Source organism: Schistocerca gregaria, chromosome X, assembly GCF_023897955.1.
Source record: "Schistocerca gregaria isolate iqSchGreg1 chromosome X, iqSchGreg1.2, whole genome shotgun sequence".
In the NCBI taxonomy this organism is placed as follows: domain Eukaryota; kingdom Metazoa; phylum Arthropoda; class Insecta; order Orthoptera; family Acrididae; genus Schistocerca; species Schistocerca gregaria.
The window spans coordinates 635,613,910-635,631,636 of record NC_064931.1 but is presented as its reverse complement, the minus strand read 5'-3'; the positions used below and the strand labels follow the sequence as shown (position 1 = coordinate 635,631,636).

Here is a 17,727-nt window from a genome sequence, read left to right as displayed (position 1 = left end):
AGTTTCTACAACCAGTATTAAGTGAAGAGAAACGTCTTTCTCGTGTTGGAAGTTTCTCTTGATGTTTTTTCATGTTTGCGTTTTAGAATGTGGGTTTTTTGAAATCCGGCTTATGCAAAACACTGTTTCTTTTTATTATCCCAGATAGGTTTCGACACCTATGTGACTTCTTCTGTGGGTCAAATTTATATTTGAAAATTAAATTGCTAGTGAAATTGCATTTTTATAGATCGGTTTTTCCACCTTTTTTTTGTTGTTTTATCAGCATGTCACATTTTCTGTCCTGTTGGGTATCTCTGGTGGATCTCTCTTTCTACTGCTGTTGAGTATTGTTTTCACACTGTTTTTTATGCAATTTCACTCTCACATTTACTTCGCACGTATTTTCCACAGAATATGATTTTTGAAAACACCTCTGTCTCCATATTCAGTGAGAGACGGAACACACAGATAAGCGGACAACAAATATTTTTTATGTGATATAATTACAAATTAACAATTTTCGGATTTTTTCTTTTACTTGTGACGTGAAACCTTGCTTCTTGCCAAATTCCAAGATTGTAGGTCAGCGGGAAGTACCCTCTGGGTTCCGATGAGCGAGTTTGCTAGTATAAAAATATCTGGTATTAATGGCTGTATCTTTTGACTGCATTGACTTGGAAGCTTAAATATTTTAAATGACCGAGGGACCGTTGACCTTAGTATTTGTCTTGAATTTCAACTTGACATTTCTACCTTTTTCTTAGAAGAAGGGGTCATAAAAGACGGACGGGCAGAGGTAGAACAAAATGATCCTATAAGCGTGGCATTTTTACCGATTGAGGCGAGGAGCCCAAAAACGTTGTCTGTTTTGAGGTGAAACCGTATTAAGAATGGAACAGAGAGGATTAGGAGAGACAGAGACGATTGAGGAAAGGTCCTTTGCAAAGCAGTGAACGCAAAAAATTTATGTGGTCACTGAATATTGGGAGAAAGAGAAAAACTGCATCAGAATAATGAAGGTATGACTAAACAAATGGGTAGTGAAGACCTAAAGCCTACTAGAACCTTCATTTAATGGGTGGACAGCGAGATACTTTTCTTTTAAAAAAAATCAGCCATTGGAGCCTAAATTTCAGAAAATAGTTGCAAAAGAGTATTTGAAAAGATTGGTGATTTTTGTTTTATGGCATTAGGCTGTGGTCCAAGGCACATTCTTCTGTCTAATGTTTCGTCCTCCAATACTGGGGACGTAATCAGGGGCTGTAACGACTTATAAGGCTGTTAAAATCTCAAACAAGCTTGGTATAGGAACCTGTTTATACGATAGGAAGAGAAATGTGCCTTGGAGCACCGCCTAATGCCCATACAACAAAAATTACCAATGACTCAAACTTGAAAGCATGTATTGAGTGATTTTCAAACATTAGAATAAAGCGATAAAGCATCTCAAAATTGGGCACCTTCGAAAATAATTCTGCTATTGTAACCAGCAAAGAAGGCGTCCAATAATGTATAAATTTTGCTTAAAGTGGTCTCTAATGGCCCTATGAAAATATTTTTATATTTTACTTTAGGAAAGAATTGACAGCCTGTACGAGTCACACATTTCTGAGGTTTGGTCCTATGTAGAGAAAGAGGATATAAATTATTAAACCTCACATCGTGCATCATTAACCACATTTTTCATGAATTATGTTTAGACTGCTAGCTAGTTTTCATTAAGTGTGACTGCCGACCTAGTTCTAGCTAGAAGGAAACGGTTTACCGGAACAGCGTGTCAAAAATAGCACTGTGCAGATAAGGAGGATATTCACTTGGAATTTTATACCCCGATTCAGCAATTACCTAGATCTCAGTGGTATGGATTCGTTAATTTTTTGGCACAGTTAGCTGTCTGAAGAGTATACGCCAGTATTTTTCGGCTCCTAGCCTTAATCGCCCGCTTTTAATCGTACTGGTTTTGTACGAGTCTTTATATTCGTAATTACGTTTGTAAGCAGCTCGGCGAACTAGTTTGGTATTCAGACGAGTGAGTGTGGAAGACCGTTTAAAATGCATACACGGCCGGCTGACGCCTTCCTCAATTCTGTCCGACTTCCGGCGCACCTTTATATTCCAGAAAGCCCGTCCACTTTCTGAGCTATTATTGTGCGAATGATTTCAACGTTTTAAATTTTTTCTTTCATGTCTTCTGAAAGATAAATATTACGGCCTCGGTGAATGCTACAAAATATCTTGGACAGCTTGCACGTAGGTATTCAGGGTCTTAATTAGGCGCTGTACTTCTGTGTGAGTTTTCATTTCGCGGTAGTAATTGCGGGCGGCACTACAGCCACAGAGTGGAGCCAGTTTCAAGAAGGAGCGCGTCAGAAAAGACCGAGCAACTGGCCAAGAGTGTAGTACGGAGAAGACTTGTGGAGAAGACGCAGCTGAGGTGCCCGTGAGCGGACTACCGGGAAGGCAGGAGAGACCACGTGGGAACAGCCCTCGCGGGCGGCCGTCTTTATAAGGACCGTTACGAGTAAAGTGCTTGGGTTACCTAGAATATGCCTGCTGGACAAAATGCGTGCATGCAGGATAGTTAACCAGGCTTGGAATGGCACTGGTGTTTTTCTGTGAAGCAGAATGCACCATACACGCTAGACACAGTTTTACAGACGGACTAAGGATTCACTGAGTTCGAGAGTGCCGTAGGGAAAAGTATATATCACTATAGCTCTTATTGTATATTAAAAATAGCTGAGTACCCGGCGGGTTGTCCGGGTATGTATTTATTACAATTGTATTAACCGATCTCCTCCTTGCCCTCTCTTTGTCGATTTCCTTCGCCCTCCGATCTGTCCTCTATCCACTTCCTTCTGCTCCCTCTCTCTATCCATCTCTTCCACCGCCCACTCTCTATCTGTCTCCTCCTGCCTCTCTTTTAGTCCATCTGCTCCTACCCCTCCCTCTGTCCATCTGTTCCTTCCTCAATCTTTCCAGATTGAATACTCTTCCTGCCTCTTCATCTTCTCCTCATTCCTTTTATCTCCTCGTCCCCCCTCCCTCTGTCCAGCTCCTCCTCCCCCTCTCTGTCCGTCTCCTCTCCTTCTCCTTCTGTCCATCTCCTCCATCACTCTTCCTCTGTCGATCTCCTCGTTCCTCCTTCTCTCTCCACGATATCACCTCCACCCCACAGCATTTCTTTACGAATAGTAAGTAATATGTGTACCAGGGGTTTAGGAGGTTTAGGAGGAGTTATTTTCCATAGGCTTTGTACGCATGCGTACAAGTCACATATACACTATGTGATCAAAAGAATGCGGACACCTGGCTGAAAACGAGTCCGTGGCGTTCTCCATCGGTAATACTGGAATTCAGTATCGTGATCGCTCATCCTTAGCCTTGATGACAGCTTCCACTCTCGCAGGCATACGTACAATCAGGTGCTCGAAGGTTTCTTGGGGAATTGCAGCCCATTCTTCAGGGAGTGCTGCAAAATGGCATGGCTCTGGGTACTATGGGACTTAACATCTGAGGTCATCAGTCCCCTAGAACTTAGAACTACTTAAATTTAACTAACCTAATGACAGCACACATCCATGCCCGAGGCAGGATTCGAACTTGCGACCGCAGCGGTCGCGCGGTTCCAGACCTAATCGCCTAGAAACGCTCGGCCACACCGGCCGGCACGGAGTGCTGCACTGAGGAGAGGTATAGATGTTGGTCGGTGAGGCCAGGCACGTGTTGGAGTTCCAAAACGTCCCAAAGGTGTTCTATAAGATTCAGATCAGGACTCTCGGCAGGCCAGTCTATTACAGGGATGTTATTGTCGTGTAACCACGCCGCCACAGGCCGTGCATTATGAACAGATGATCGATCGTGTTGAAAGATGCAGTCGCCATCCCCGAATTCCTCTACAACAGTGGGAAGCAAGAAGGTGGACCTGTGCTGTGATAGTGCCACGCAAAACAACAAGGGGTGCAAGCACCAGCCATGAGAAACATGACCACATCATAACACAACCGCCTTCGAATTTTACTGTTGGCACTACACACGCTGACATATGACGTTCACCGGGCAAAACAACAAGGGATGCAAGCCCCCTCCATGAAAAACATGACCACACCACAACGCCGCCGCCTCCGAATTTTACTGTTGGCACTATACACGCTGACAGATAACGTTCACCGGGCATTCACCACACGCACACCGTACCATCGAATCGCCACATTGTGTACTGTGATTCGTCACTCCAAAAAACGTTTTTCCACTGTTCAATCCTCCAATGTCTACGTTCCTTACACCAAGCGAGTCGTCGTTCGGCATTTACCGGTATGATGTGTGGCTCATGAGCAGCCGCTCAACCATGAAATTCAAGTTTTCTCACCTCCTGCCTAACTGTCATAGCACTTGCAGTGGATCCTGATGCAGTTTAGAATTACTGTGTGATAGTCTGGATAGATATTTGCCTATTACACATTCGACCGTATTCAACTGTCGGCGGTCTCTCTCAGTCAACAGACGAGGTCGCCCTGTACGTTTTGTGCTGTACGTGTCACTTCACTATCACATCGGAAACAGTGAACCTAGGGATGTTTAGGAGTGTGGAAATCTCGCGTACAGACGTACGATACAAGTGACACCCAATCACTTGACCACGTTCGAAGTCCGTGAGCTCCACGGAGCGCTCCATTCTGCTCTCTCACGATGTGTAATGATTACTGAGGTCGCTGCTATGGAGTTGCAGGCAGAAGGTGGCAGCACAATGCACCTAATATGAAAAAAGTATGTTTTTCGGGTGTCCAGATACTTTTGATCACATAGTGTTTTTCACATATATTTGTACACATATTTTACCTGTGTTTCTAGCCAACTTCGCTCTGCATTTTCGTTTTCACGCATCTCAGTATTTATGACATATCTCCTAAACTGTGTTTCGTACAAATTTATATTTTTTTAGGTAAAATATGTCGATACCGTTTGCGAAATTTGTTGCGGATAGAGGTTAGTAGTAAAGAAGCAATACATTAAAACGCCATGCCTGATGGGCAGTTTTACTGCATAAACAGCAAAAATGTAGTAAACACTAACCCTTTTTTTATTTCATTTTTTTCACCACCACGCTCACCCCTTTGATAGGTAGGAGGTTCTTACACCACAGCGATTCTTTTCAGTCAGTAAGTGATAGGTATACCAAGTTTGATTGAAATTTATCGAGTAATTTATGTGGATACAAATGGCTCTGAGCATTGTGAGACTTAACATCTGAGGTCATCAGTCCCCTAGAACTTAGAACTACTTAAACCTAACCAACCTAAGGACATCACACACCTCCGTGCCCGAGGCAGGATTTGAACCTGCGACCGTAGCGGTCAAGTGGTTCCAGACTGAATCGCCTGGAACCGCTCGGTCACAGCGGCCGGTAATTTAGGTGGAGATGTGGAACATACGTATATACATACGTACGCACATGTCTGTAACAGGTATGGATTTGGCGTACAATAACAATCGCAAGCAAAAGAGTCTGTGAGGTGGATACTTCATGTGTGAAAAAAGGATGTCTGGACTGATCGCAAATAACGAAGGAGGGAAGATTTTGGTTTAACGTCTAGTCGACATCGAGAGCGGGAACACAATCTCAATTTGTTTCAAGGATGGGAAAGGAAATCAGCCGTGGCCTTTCAGAGGAATCGTTCCAGCATTTGCCTGGAGCGATTGAAGGTAATTATGGGAAACGTAAGTCAGGATGGCCAGACGTCGTTGTCCCGAGTGCGAATAGCGAAGGAAGGCACTACTGGGTGGAAAAACGCGTGGAGCCGTTGATACAGTTCGGGTGGATGGTGGAATTCTAGTCTTTATTTATTTATTTATTTATTTATATTCTTTATCTGACATCCTTAGAGCTAACATCACAATATGTATACTACGTGAGCTGTAGCTTGTGCCAAAATTATCATCTACCGGGACCACAAGTCAGAAAAAGCTGGCCAAAACGACCAGCCACATCACTGCGGGACCTCAGACAAATCGTATGCCGGAACACAATACAAAAGACATCAGGTTTGTGGAGGAAAGGAAAGTGCGCATCATTGAAATTGCCACCCCAGGCGAAAGCAGATTTGGCCAGAAACAACTAGAACAGATGCGAGGTTTTGAAAAACGAACTAAAAGCGGCTCTGGCACAAACCAGTGAAAGTGGTCCATGTGGTTCCCGGCACACTGGGAGCAGTATCGAAAGATCTTAGTGGGCACTTGAAATATATTGTGATTGCTAACTACAAAAAGCCACTTTGCTGGGATCTGCTCAAATTATCTGCCGATACATTACGCAGTCCTAGACGCTTGGGAAGCGTTCGACTAGTGATAAATACGATAGCGATCTCATCTGCTGTGTTCATAATGATATCAACAATAATAATAGTAGAAGTGATTGTTATATAAATCTTATTACATTGTGTTAAGTGATTATCTCAGAACATAACGTTCTTGTCGAACGTGAGTAACAACATTCTAACAGGAATACTCTGCAGCAGTAAAGAAGGAAATTAAATCTAGAGGTGAAGTCGTCTGGTTCGATGGAGACCAAGAAATAATAGCGTAAAGTTAGCAGATAAGATAGAGAGAAATTAAAAAAAACATTAATAGATGGAGATATAGGCGTGGGGAAAGCTGGAAATACGTTGACAATGTGACAAAAATACGGATTCGCTCTTGTACAGAAGCAAGACAGATGGAATGTGACGAGAGGGAAGCTATGCCGATTATAATAGGAAAAACTTCAATCTCCTCTGAAAAACTGTGAGGTTTTGGGTCTGACGTAGTTTACTGTATAGATTTTTCCAGAGTCTTGTGACCGAATCGGAGGAGGAGATGGAGAAAGAGTTATTGTTATGCATAGGTACAGTCTCGATGCCGAACATATTAGATGTTGTACTACAGTTACGGAACACGATACGCATTTGATATGCGAGGAGAGGAACTGAGGTCAGCAGTGACTAAGGTATAAAAGAAGATAAAAAGTGTGAAAATTACGTTCACCATCCGACCACGTCCAACCTAACCGAGCATAAGGAGGATTAACATCGTCAAACAACTGAATACTACAAATCTCACTCAAGCAGTGATGGCTAGTTCGAGTCGTCTATAGGTTTCGCTATTTGTGGTGTACTAAACTACACCACAGTAGAACATACTCGTCTGAACTACTGTCAGGATTAGCCATTGTTTTATTTTATATGTAATTCTTTTTCTAAATTTTTGAAAAGCATGTAAACAAGAGAGAAATTACTGTGTGTTGTGACAGTTAATCCTTTCCAGATTGAATACTCGTCTAATACTATGCTGAGACGTTCCACTAATTTTTCGTAGAGTAATTGGGTACTATCAAGGAGTAAAAAGGGAACTGTTCCGTGAATGTGTTAGATGGTGGGCTCCCAGTGCGAAATGAATGTTACCTGCGGCTTCTTTGGGTTTAGTCTAAGAAACGGGATAAATGCCCATCGTAACACTGAACAAAAGCCACCGTTCCTGCACAGCATGGAAAATGCAGTGTTCTTGGGGACAGAATGTGTCACATCTGAGATATCATTAATGAATAGGAGGGCCATTTGTTTTTTTATCAACTTCCGCTTCGTCGCGAAATTAAAACCGCACTGAAAATCCGGTGAAACTTTGCGCAGATGTGTTGTGCAATGTATCTAGTATGTCCGTCTATCGCGACAAGTTTCATTTTTCAGTTCTGAGCGCACAGTGAGCGTATAAAGATGCGTAGAAAATAGTGTCTCCTGTCAAGTGTGAGGTCCTACTAAGACGTTTCACTTGATTCCTTGCAGCCCACATATCGTAACTGGCATGAATTTCCTCCTTCTGTAGGGGCAACGAAGACGCACCTGCAGCGGTTTCGATGGGAAGTGTTTGCTCACCCACCATACTGTCCGAACTTGCTTCCTCTGATTTTCGTCTATTTTCTCACAGGAACTGCTGGCTATGAGGGCAGCATTTTGTCACTGACAACGAGCTGCAGACCGATGTAGGGAATTAGCGGAAATCACAGGTGGCTGCCTTCTACGGCGTGATTATTGGAATGTTGGTACCTCGCTATGACAAATGTCAAAGTCAGAGCGGCGACTGTGTACAGAAGTAGTGGGAAGGTATAGCTAAATGTTGCAAATAAAACGTTTTTGATTTTCTCTGTGCTTTACATTTCCAGACCGATCGGAGTTTGAAAAAAAAGAAAATAGCCCTCGTAATTATGGGGTAAGGCAACGGATCAAGGACTGAGCCTAGGGGCGCTTTTGAGTGTACGTGTCTCCATTATGACGCCTCCAATGGAATATTTACGTGTGCAAGTTAAGTCTCCCATCATCTCTTACAAATGGATGGTAGTGTAACATGAACATGATGGGAAACCATATTCACCTTTTGTTCGCCAGTAGTATATGAATAGATGATGGTGTCTCCCGAAAACTTAAAAATCGTAGAATTCGTGCCTTGCCTAGTCGCCATTACCATCAAGGCTAAAGTGTACGTTGCTTGCAACTACGGAGAGTCATACTTCAGCTGCTTAAAGCGTAAATATTATACTGCGTATCTGCGAAAGTGCTATTTAAAATTCCGCAACTACAATGAAACCTCGATTTGTTTCAGGTGACGAAAATTAAAGTGGAGCATTGTGGGAGCTACGGCAACTGCTCCATGTGCCTGGAGGCGAAGGACCCTTACTGCGGATGGTGCTCTCTCGAAAAAAGGTAAGATCTGTCATTCAAAACGCCTCATTCCTTCATATTTTCAGTGTTTCCTTTTGTAAATGAGGTGCCTTCATGTTAGGGTGTTTATCGGTATTAATCGATAACATTTAAGGCCTAAACCTCAATGTTGAACCATACAACACGTCGTTATATGTTGTAATCGAGCGTGGTTTAAGCACCAGCTCTCTTTAAATGTGGAGCTGTCAAACTATTCCGCGTGTTACGGACTCTTTTTGATATTTCCTATACTCTTCACGATGTTTCAACAACGATTTTGACAAATGGTAATAGGAAAAGTGGAAAATATTGTGCTGTGTGCTCAATGCCCGCACTTGTTTACTATTGGGGTATTTGGGAAAATGTTTCTTAAACGGAATGAGTTACTTTTCGAACAGCATTCAATAACTCATATTAGGTGGGGTAAAATGAGATGACAAGTGTCAATATTCGGAGTAAAAAGTTAAGCAAAAATAAGCAGAAAATACACTATATGTGATGCTGAAGAAAAAGACATAGTTCAGTTTCCACTTCATGGCAATGTAAATACAGTTTGATGATGAAACTGAACAGTATTTGTAGAATTTTGGGGACTTCCGTAATTAATTAGAAAAATTATTGAGAGACTTTTGGTGCCTGGTTTGATTAACAGAGTTTCAAATTTTATCCGATTGTATATTTCTTTTGTAGCGGTATTAGTAAATCGTTAAGGGCGTTCATTTCAGTTCATTCAAATGAACGTATCTGAGAGCAGGACATGTTCAGCCTTTATTACACAATGTCTATATATGGTTCTGATCGTGTAACATAACGGGGAAACCACTGTTATCTTGATGATGAGAGAAGTTTAAATCGGCAATATTCTGTCCACAACGGGAGAAAGATTCATCAAACTGTGTTCCTATGTAATGGATTATTTCAGTACAGAATCTCCTGAAGGCCGAGCATTTGATACTGTTGACAGCTGTATGTCAATGGAATGGGGACGTGAAACTCGACAACCCACTTCATGTAATTCAGGAGACAAAAGCTAAGTGCCCGTAACAAATTTCACCTCACCTTTTCCTGTGGTTTCCATATCATCCATAACAACAGAAACACGCCATCACCCTTCGCAAGAACTAGTTGCAGTAGTACACACTGTACGGATATATTCTTCGCATTACGCTGATAAAAGAAGTAGAATCCTACTTCCATATGTGCCTGTAACACCCAATGAAATATATCATAATATTCGGCTTGGAAGTAATGTCTGTGGAGATAGATTAGAGTCTTCAACGATATGGATGTACCTCAGGCGGAGCAGTATGCCGTAGTGAAAACTCTGCAATGTGTACGTTATTTCCTTTTAACGATAAATCGGCGCTGTAAATGTGTATTTTTATCTGAATAGGCAGTACTTGTACCGCGTTTGCTTGAAGTAATTAATATACTGTCCGTGGCCTATCTTTTAGGGAAGTCTCTTCAGGGCTGAATTTCTCAGCAGCCCATCAGATGCCCTTATCCAGAGGCCTGTGGTTATCGGGTTTTACATGTCGCAGCGTTCGAGATGTCGGAGATGCGGATTTTTTTTCCCTCCGTTTGGAGTGTGGGCCGGGCAGGTATCGGCGATTGCGTATTCGGGAGCAACGTTGTTTCCCTGCCTTATCCGCTCGCAGGAAACCTGAGATCTGCAGGCCCCCGCTGTTTGGTTTCTGCCTCGACCAATACCAGCGTCTGCCTCATATTGCTATACAGCACGAGATCAGTTTCAGAATGTTACACAATTCGGCTTTAAACAGCTTGTCGAAAGATGCGAACCGTTGTAGTACTGTCAGCTTCGAAATCACACACACACACACACACACACACACACACACACACACACACACACAGAGCACTACCAAATGCAGTTACGTACCACTCACCACTTAACTGTTAGAGAACGTACAGTAGCGTGAGACCAATTTTCATGCATCCTCGTCGTAGAAATTTGATGTCTTCCACTGTCACCAGCTATTAAACACCTGTACCTGAAATTTCTAAAAAGCGGAACGAAACTTTGTCTCCCCGTTTTCTTCTTCTCCATGAACATTGGCTGTTGTTTGTGCTTGGCTTCTCTGAACAGCGTGTCTCTGCTCATTCCAAACCAATGGATTAAGTTCTTTTGCCAGGATAATCTTCTACGTCCAGAACCATCCCTGCCATCACTTTTTCCTTGAAGTGTTAGTTGCAACAAGTTGTATTCGTTGTTGCACATTATAATGCCAAAGTATTCCAGTTTTCTTCCCTCGATGGTATTCAAAATTTTTAAATCTCTCTTCACACGCCGTGTTACTGCCACATTGGTGACTTTATCTGTCTATGGTATCCTTAACATCCTTCGATACGCCCAAATTTCAAATGCCTCCAGTTTCTTACATAATACTGCGGTGACTCAACTCCATAGTAGCATCAAAGTGGTAGAGTGCGAAGTGTAATACTTATGTCACGGCTAGACAGAACTTTCTACATTTTCTGGAAAGAACTTCTAGTCTCTTCAATTGTGCAGCGAATTTCTGGAGAGAAGTCCTAGTTATCGTTTATTTGACACCCCAGATATTTACTAGCGTGTGTAAGAGCGCCCTGAATTTGATCTCGGTTTCTTCTTAACGTATAAACGTAAGCCCATAGCATTGCTCTCTTCAGTAACATTGTTTAACAGGTCTTCCAGCCTCGTTGCAAGAAAGACAAGACATCAGCATGTCTGATGTTATTGATAACTCCATTAAGACTGCTCTGTAATTCTTTCCATGAAGAGCATCTCGAAAAATGTTTTCAGAATACATGTTAAAAAGTGATGAGGAGAGTATACGCCCCCTGCGAACGCATTTCATAATCTGCTGATAGCTGACCAACGACACGCGCACTAGCACTTTCCAGTAAATCGGATGACACGACCATGCATTCCCAGTTCGCCCAAGATATGCATCAATTTCTCATGCTGAACAGTGCATAAAGCTTTTTCATAATCGATGAAGCAATCAAAAAAACGAACATCAACTTCGCGACAGTGCTGAACAAATACCTGAAAGCTGAGTAACGCCTGCCGAATCCCGAAACCACTTTTGAATTCAAACTGAGAGTCACCTGTACTCTCCTAACATTTACGTTATACTATGAAATGCAGTATTTTAATGAATAACTTGAGGACATGATTCATTAAACTTACCATTCTATAGTCTTTTCAGAAATTTATTAAAATATTGTCCAACGATCGTCACTCCATGCCCTTAGGAGAAAGAACATAGAAACGTAATTACGTGTCACTAAACCTCAAAGGTTTTATCTCTTTTCTCTGAACCTTAACTCCTACTCCAAATTGTCTTTAGTTTCCTTTACTGCTTGCTCAGTGTTGGGATGGGATAGCATCGGGGATAGGCTACAACACTGTCCCACTCTATTCTCAACCACTGCTTCCCTTTCATGCCCTCGGCTCTTACAACTGCGGTCCGGTTTCTGCACAAGTTATAAATAGCCTTTCACCCCTGTATTTTACGCCTGCTACCTTAACAATTTCAAAGAGACTATTGTAGTCAAAATTGTCAAAGCTTTCTCTAAGTCTAAACCACTATAAATGTAGGCTTACCTTACCTTAACCCATCTTCTAAGATACGTCGTAGGTTCAGTATTGCCCCGCGTGTTCCTATATTTCGCCAGAATCCAAACTGATCTTCCCAGAGGTCAGCTTCTACCAGTTTTTACATTTTTCTGTAAATAAATCGTGTTATTGTTTCGCAACTATGTCTTATAAAACTGATAGTTCGGTAATGAAGTAGAGTGGATATGAAATGTAGACTGGCAATGACAAGGAGAAATTTGTTAACATCGAGTATAGATTTAAGTGTCAGGAAGGCGTTTCCGAAAGTATTTGTATGGAGTGTAGCCATGAATGGATGTGAAACATGGACGATAAATAGTTTGAACAGGAAGAGAATAGAAGCTTTCGAAATGTGGTCTTCAGTCCTGAAACTGGTTTGATGCAGCTCTCCAAGCTACTCTATCCTGTGCAAGCTTCTTCATCTCCCAGTACTTACTGCAATCTACATCCTTCTGAATCTGTTTAGAGTATTCATCTCTTGGTCTCCCTCTACGATTTTTACCCTCCACGCTGCCCTCCAATGCTAAATTTGTGATCCCTTGATGCCTCAGAACATGTCCTACCAACCAATCCCTTCTTCTAGTCAAGTTATGCCACAAACTCCTCTTCTCTCCAATTCTATTTAATACCTCCTAATTAGTTATGTGATCTACCCATCTAATCTTCAGAATTCTTCTGTAACACCACATTTCGAAAGCTTCTATTGTCTTCTTGTCCAAACTATTTATCGTCCATGCTTCACTTCCATACATGGCTACACTCCATACAAATACTTTCAGAAACGACTTCCTGACACTTAAATCTATGCTCGATGTTAACAAATTTCTCTTCTTCAGAAACGCTTTCCTTGCTATTGCCAGTCTGCATTTTATATCCTCTCTACTTCGACCATCATCAGTTATTTTGCTCCTCAAATAGCAATACTCCCCTACTACTTTAAGTGTCTCATTTCCTAATCTAATTCCCTCAGCATCACCCGACTCAATTCGACTACATTCCATTATCCTCGTTTTGCTTTTGTTGATGTCCATCTTATATCCTCCTTTCAAGCCACTGTCCATTCCGTTTAACTTCTCTTGCAAGTCCTTTGCTGTCTCTGACAGAATTACTATGTCATCGGCGAACCTCATAGACTTATTTCTTCTCCATGGATTTTAATACCTACTCCGAATTATTCTTTTGTTTCCTTTACTGTTTGCTCAATATACATATTGAGTAACATCTGGGAGAGGCTACAACCCTGTCTCACTCCCTTGCCAATCGCTGCTTCCCTTTCATATCCATCGACTCTTATAACTGCCATCTGGTTTCTGTACAAATTGTAAATAGCCTTTCGCTCTCTGTATTTTACCCCCGCCACCTTTATAATTTGAAAGAGAATATTCCAGTCAACATTGTCAAAAGCTTTCTCTAAGTCTACAAATGCTAGAAACGTGGGTCTGCCTTTCCTTAATCTTTCTTCTAAGATAAGTCGTACGGTCAATATTGCCTCTCGTGTTCCAATATTTCTACGGAATCCAAACTGATCTTCCCCAAGGTTGGCTTCTACTAGTTTTTCCATTCGTCTGTAAAGAAGTCACGTTAGTATGTTGCACCTGTGGCTTATTAAACTGATTGTTCGGTAATTTTCACATCTGTCAACACCTGCTTTCTTTGGGATTGGAATTATTATATTCTTCTTGAAGTCTGAGGGTATTTCGCCTGTCTCATACATCTTGCTCACCAGATGGTAGAGTTTGGTCAGGACTGGCTCTCCTAAGGCTGTCAGTAGTTCTAATGTAATGTCGTCTACTCCGGGGGCCTTGTTTCGACTCAGGTCTTTCAGTGATCTGTCAAACTTTTCACGCAGTATCGTATCTCCCATTTCGTCTTCATCTACATTCTCTTCCATTTCCAGAATACTGTCCTCTAGTATGTCGCCCTTGAATAGACACTCTATACACGCCTTCGACCTTTCTGCTTTCCCTTCTTTGCTTAGGACTGGGCTTCCATCAAAGCTCTTGATATTCGTGCAAGTGGTTCTCTTTTCTCCAAAGGTCTCTTTAATTTTCCTGTAGGCAGTGTCTATCTTACCCCTAGTAAGATAAGCCTCTACATCCTTACATTTGTCCTCTAGCCATTCCTGCTTAGCCATTTTGCACTTCCTGACGATCTCATTTTTGAGACGTTTGTATTCCTTTTTGCCTGCTGCATTTACTGCGTTTTTATATTTTCTCCTTTCATCAATTAACTTCAATATTTCTTCTGTTACCCAAGGGTTTCTACTAGCCCTCGTTTTTGGTATAGGTCCATAATTCAGCGAATTACTTTTACTTTCTTTCCTGTGTATTGGTGATGCCTGTGAAACTATCGAGTCCGTATGTAATGGTCTCTCCTCTGTAGCGATGTGGGTGTTCCGGACACTGGACGCAAGGAGTCCCACAAACTGTTATGCAAACGCGGTGTGTGAGAGTGCCGGCGTGCCAGGACAGCGGCTTTAGGTGAGAAAGATGAGCACGGCTGCGCCAAGGCGCCAGGTGGCGGGCAGCTGCGTCCCCACAAACCCCCCCTCCCCTCTCCCGCCCGCTACCCTTACCTTTATTCTTAACTCCACGCCCCCGCTCCCACTCAACGGACTTGCTCTGGAACACAACTGAGACACCCATACCAAACGTTCGACCTCTTCTCGGCATGAACCACGTTTGTACGTCTTCGCCGTGGCTCTGAATAAGCTACAGTGCTCTCGTTAGCTCTACGAACACTACATCTACTTCTACATCCATACTCCGCAAGCCACCTGACGGTGTGTGGCGGAGGGTACTTTGAGTACCTCTATCGGTTCTCCCTTCTATTCCAGTCTCGTACTGTTCGTGGAAAGAAAGATTGTCGGTATGCCTCTGTGTGGGCTCTAATCTCTCTGATTTTATCATCATGGTCTCTTCGCGAGATATACGTAGGAGTGAGCAATATGGTGCTTGACTCCTCGGTGAAGGTATGTTCTCGAAACTTCAACAAAAGCCCGTACCGAGCTACTGAGCGTCTCTCCCGCATAGTCTTCCACTGGAGTTTATCTATCATTTCCGTAACGCTTTCGCAATTGCTAAGTGATCCCGTAACGAAGCGCACTGCTCTCCATTGGATCTTCTCTATCTCTTCTGTCAACCCAATCTGGTACGGATCCCACACTGGTGAGCAATATGCAAGCAGTGGGCGGACAGGTGTACTGTAACCTACTTCCTCTGTTTTCGGATTGCATTTCCTTAGGATTCTTCCAATGAATATCAGTCTGGCATCTGCTTTACCGACGATCAACTTTATATGATCGTTCCATTTTAAATCACTCCTAATGCGTACTCCCAGATAATTTATGGAATTAACTGCTTTCAGTTGCTGAGCTGCTATACTGTAGCTAAATGATAATGGATCTTTCTTTCTGTGTATTCGCAGCACATTACACTTGTCTACATTGAGATTCAATTGCCATTCCCTGCACCATGCGTCAATTCGTTGCACATCCTCCTGCATTTCAGTGCAATTTTCCATTGTTACAACCTCTCGATATACCACAGCATCATCCGCAAAAAGCCTCAGTGAACATACGATTTTATCCACAAGGTCGTTTATGTATATTGTGAATAGCAACGGTCCTACGACACTTCCCTGCGGCACACCTGAAATCACTCTTACTTAGGAAGACTTCTCTGCATTGAGAATAACATGCTGCGTTTTGTTATCTAGGAACTCTTCAATCCAATCACACAATTGGTCTGATATTCCATATGCTCTTACTTTGTTCATTAAACGACGGAGAGGAACTGTATCGAACGCCTTGCGAAAGTCAAGAAACACGGCATCTACCTGGAAACTCGTGTCTATGGCCCTTTGAGTCTCGTGGACGAATAGCGCGAGCTGGGTTTCACACGATCGTCTTTTTCGAAACCCATGCTGATTCCTACAGAGTAGATTTCTAGTCTCCAGAAAAGTCATTGTACTCGAACATAATACGTGTTCCAAAATTCTACAACCGATCGACGTTAGAGTCATAGGTCTATAGTTCTGAACATGTGTCCGAAGATCTCTAATATTTATTGTAAGGTTCATCACACGCAAGAGGAATTCGTTTGTAATAATCTAGGCAGTGTCCAGTAAGCAGTCAACTCGGATTTGATGGTGAAATAAAAAAAATATCGTTTTCTTACTTGTGTTACACGCTGCAAGCCAGTCCACAATGTGTGCTAGATGCAATACGACACCGCTAGAAATCGCTACTTTCCTATTCGATTCACCTCATGAATGCGCGATAAATTACATTGTGTGGAGGCTCTAATGTTATTCATATGGTCTTCATGCTAAATAATGTGGAAACACGAAAAACAACGTTTTACCACGCATAATACGGTATAGGAAACACGTTGTCTATCAAAATAGCTTCCAGTCGTCTGGGAATGGATAAATACATGTCCTGTATCGTTTTAAATGGAATTTCGTACCATTCTTCTCGCAAAATAGTGGCAAGTTCAGGGAACAATGATGGACTAAATAGCGACCATGCATCCTTCTCTTCCAAGTAGACCACAAAGACTCAATGTTATTGAGATCTGGAGACTTTGGTGGTCAGCGGAGGTGGTACAATTCATCCGTGTTCACGAAACCCGTCCTGGACGACGCGAGCTCTGTGAAAGGGGCCCTGTATTCTTCGAACACAAGATGACCACTGAGGAACAAACATTGTATCATGGAATGGACTTGATCACCGAAAATGGTCACATAATCATTGGCAGTAATGCGACCTTTCAGAGTACCCATGGGGACCATGAAATACCTTAATATGGCTGCTCAAATTATCGCCGAACCCACTGCATGTTTACTCTCATTCGGGAAGACGACGGTTCAATCCCGCGTCCGGCCATCCTGATTTAGGTGTTCCGAGATTTCCCTAAATCGCTTCAGGCAAATGCCGGGATGGCTCCTTTGAAAGGGCACGGCCGACGTCCCTCCCCATCCTTCCGTAATCCGATGAGACCGATGACCTCGTAGTTTGGTCTCTTCCTCCAAATCAACCCAACCCAACCCACTGCATATTTCACTTTTGGGACGTAAACTGGGCCAAAAATTGCAAAAAGTGTGAAACGAAAGTTATCTGATGGAATTACTTTGCTCCATAGTCAGAGTTTTATGGTTTCAACACCACGTTTGCCTGTTGCGGTAATATGCAACACTGGTTAGTGGTTTTGGAATTCCGGCTCGCCGTGCACTTTCTTGGTTATGGAGCTCCCTTTGTGTTGTTTCGGTGCTGACAGGTTTCACGAGTGCGGCATTCACTTCTGCAGTGTCTTTTGCATCTGTGGGCCTCGTTTCGTCACAATCCTCTTCAATTACCGTCCGTCACGACCATTTAACACACACTTTAGTTCGCGTTGT

The 17,727-nt window shown here is 42.6% G+C and overlaps 1 protein-coding gene across 1 annotated transcript in view; it reads left to right on the top strand.

Moving 5' to 3' along the window:
• LOC126299622 (plexin-B) overlaps nt 1-17,727 on the top strand; it is a 1,140,690-nt gene that overhangs the window by 851,433 nt on the left and 271,530 nt on the right. Inside the window, exon 5 of the mRNA XM_049991664.1 lies at nt 8,611-8,711. Coding sequence (XP_049847621.1) covers nt 8,611-8,711 — 101 coding nt within the window. The remainder of the gene's footprint in view (nt 1-8,610; nt 8,712-17,727) is intronic.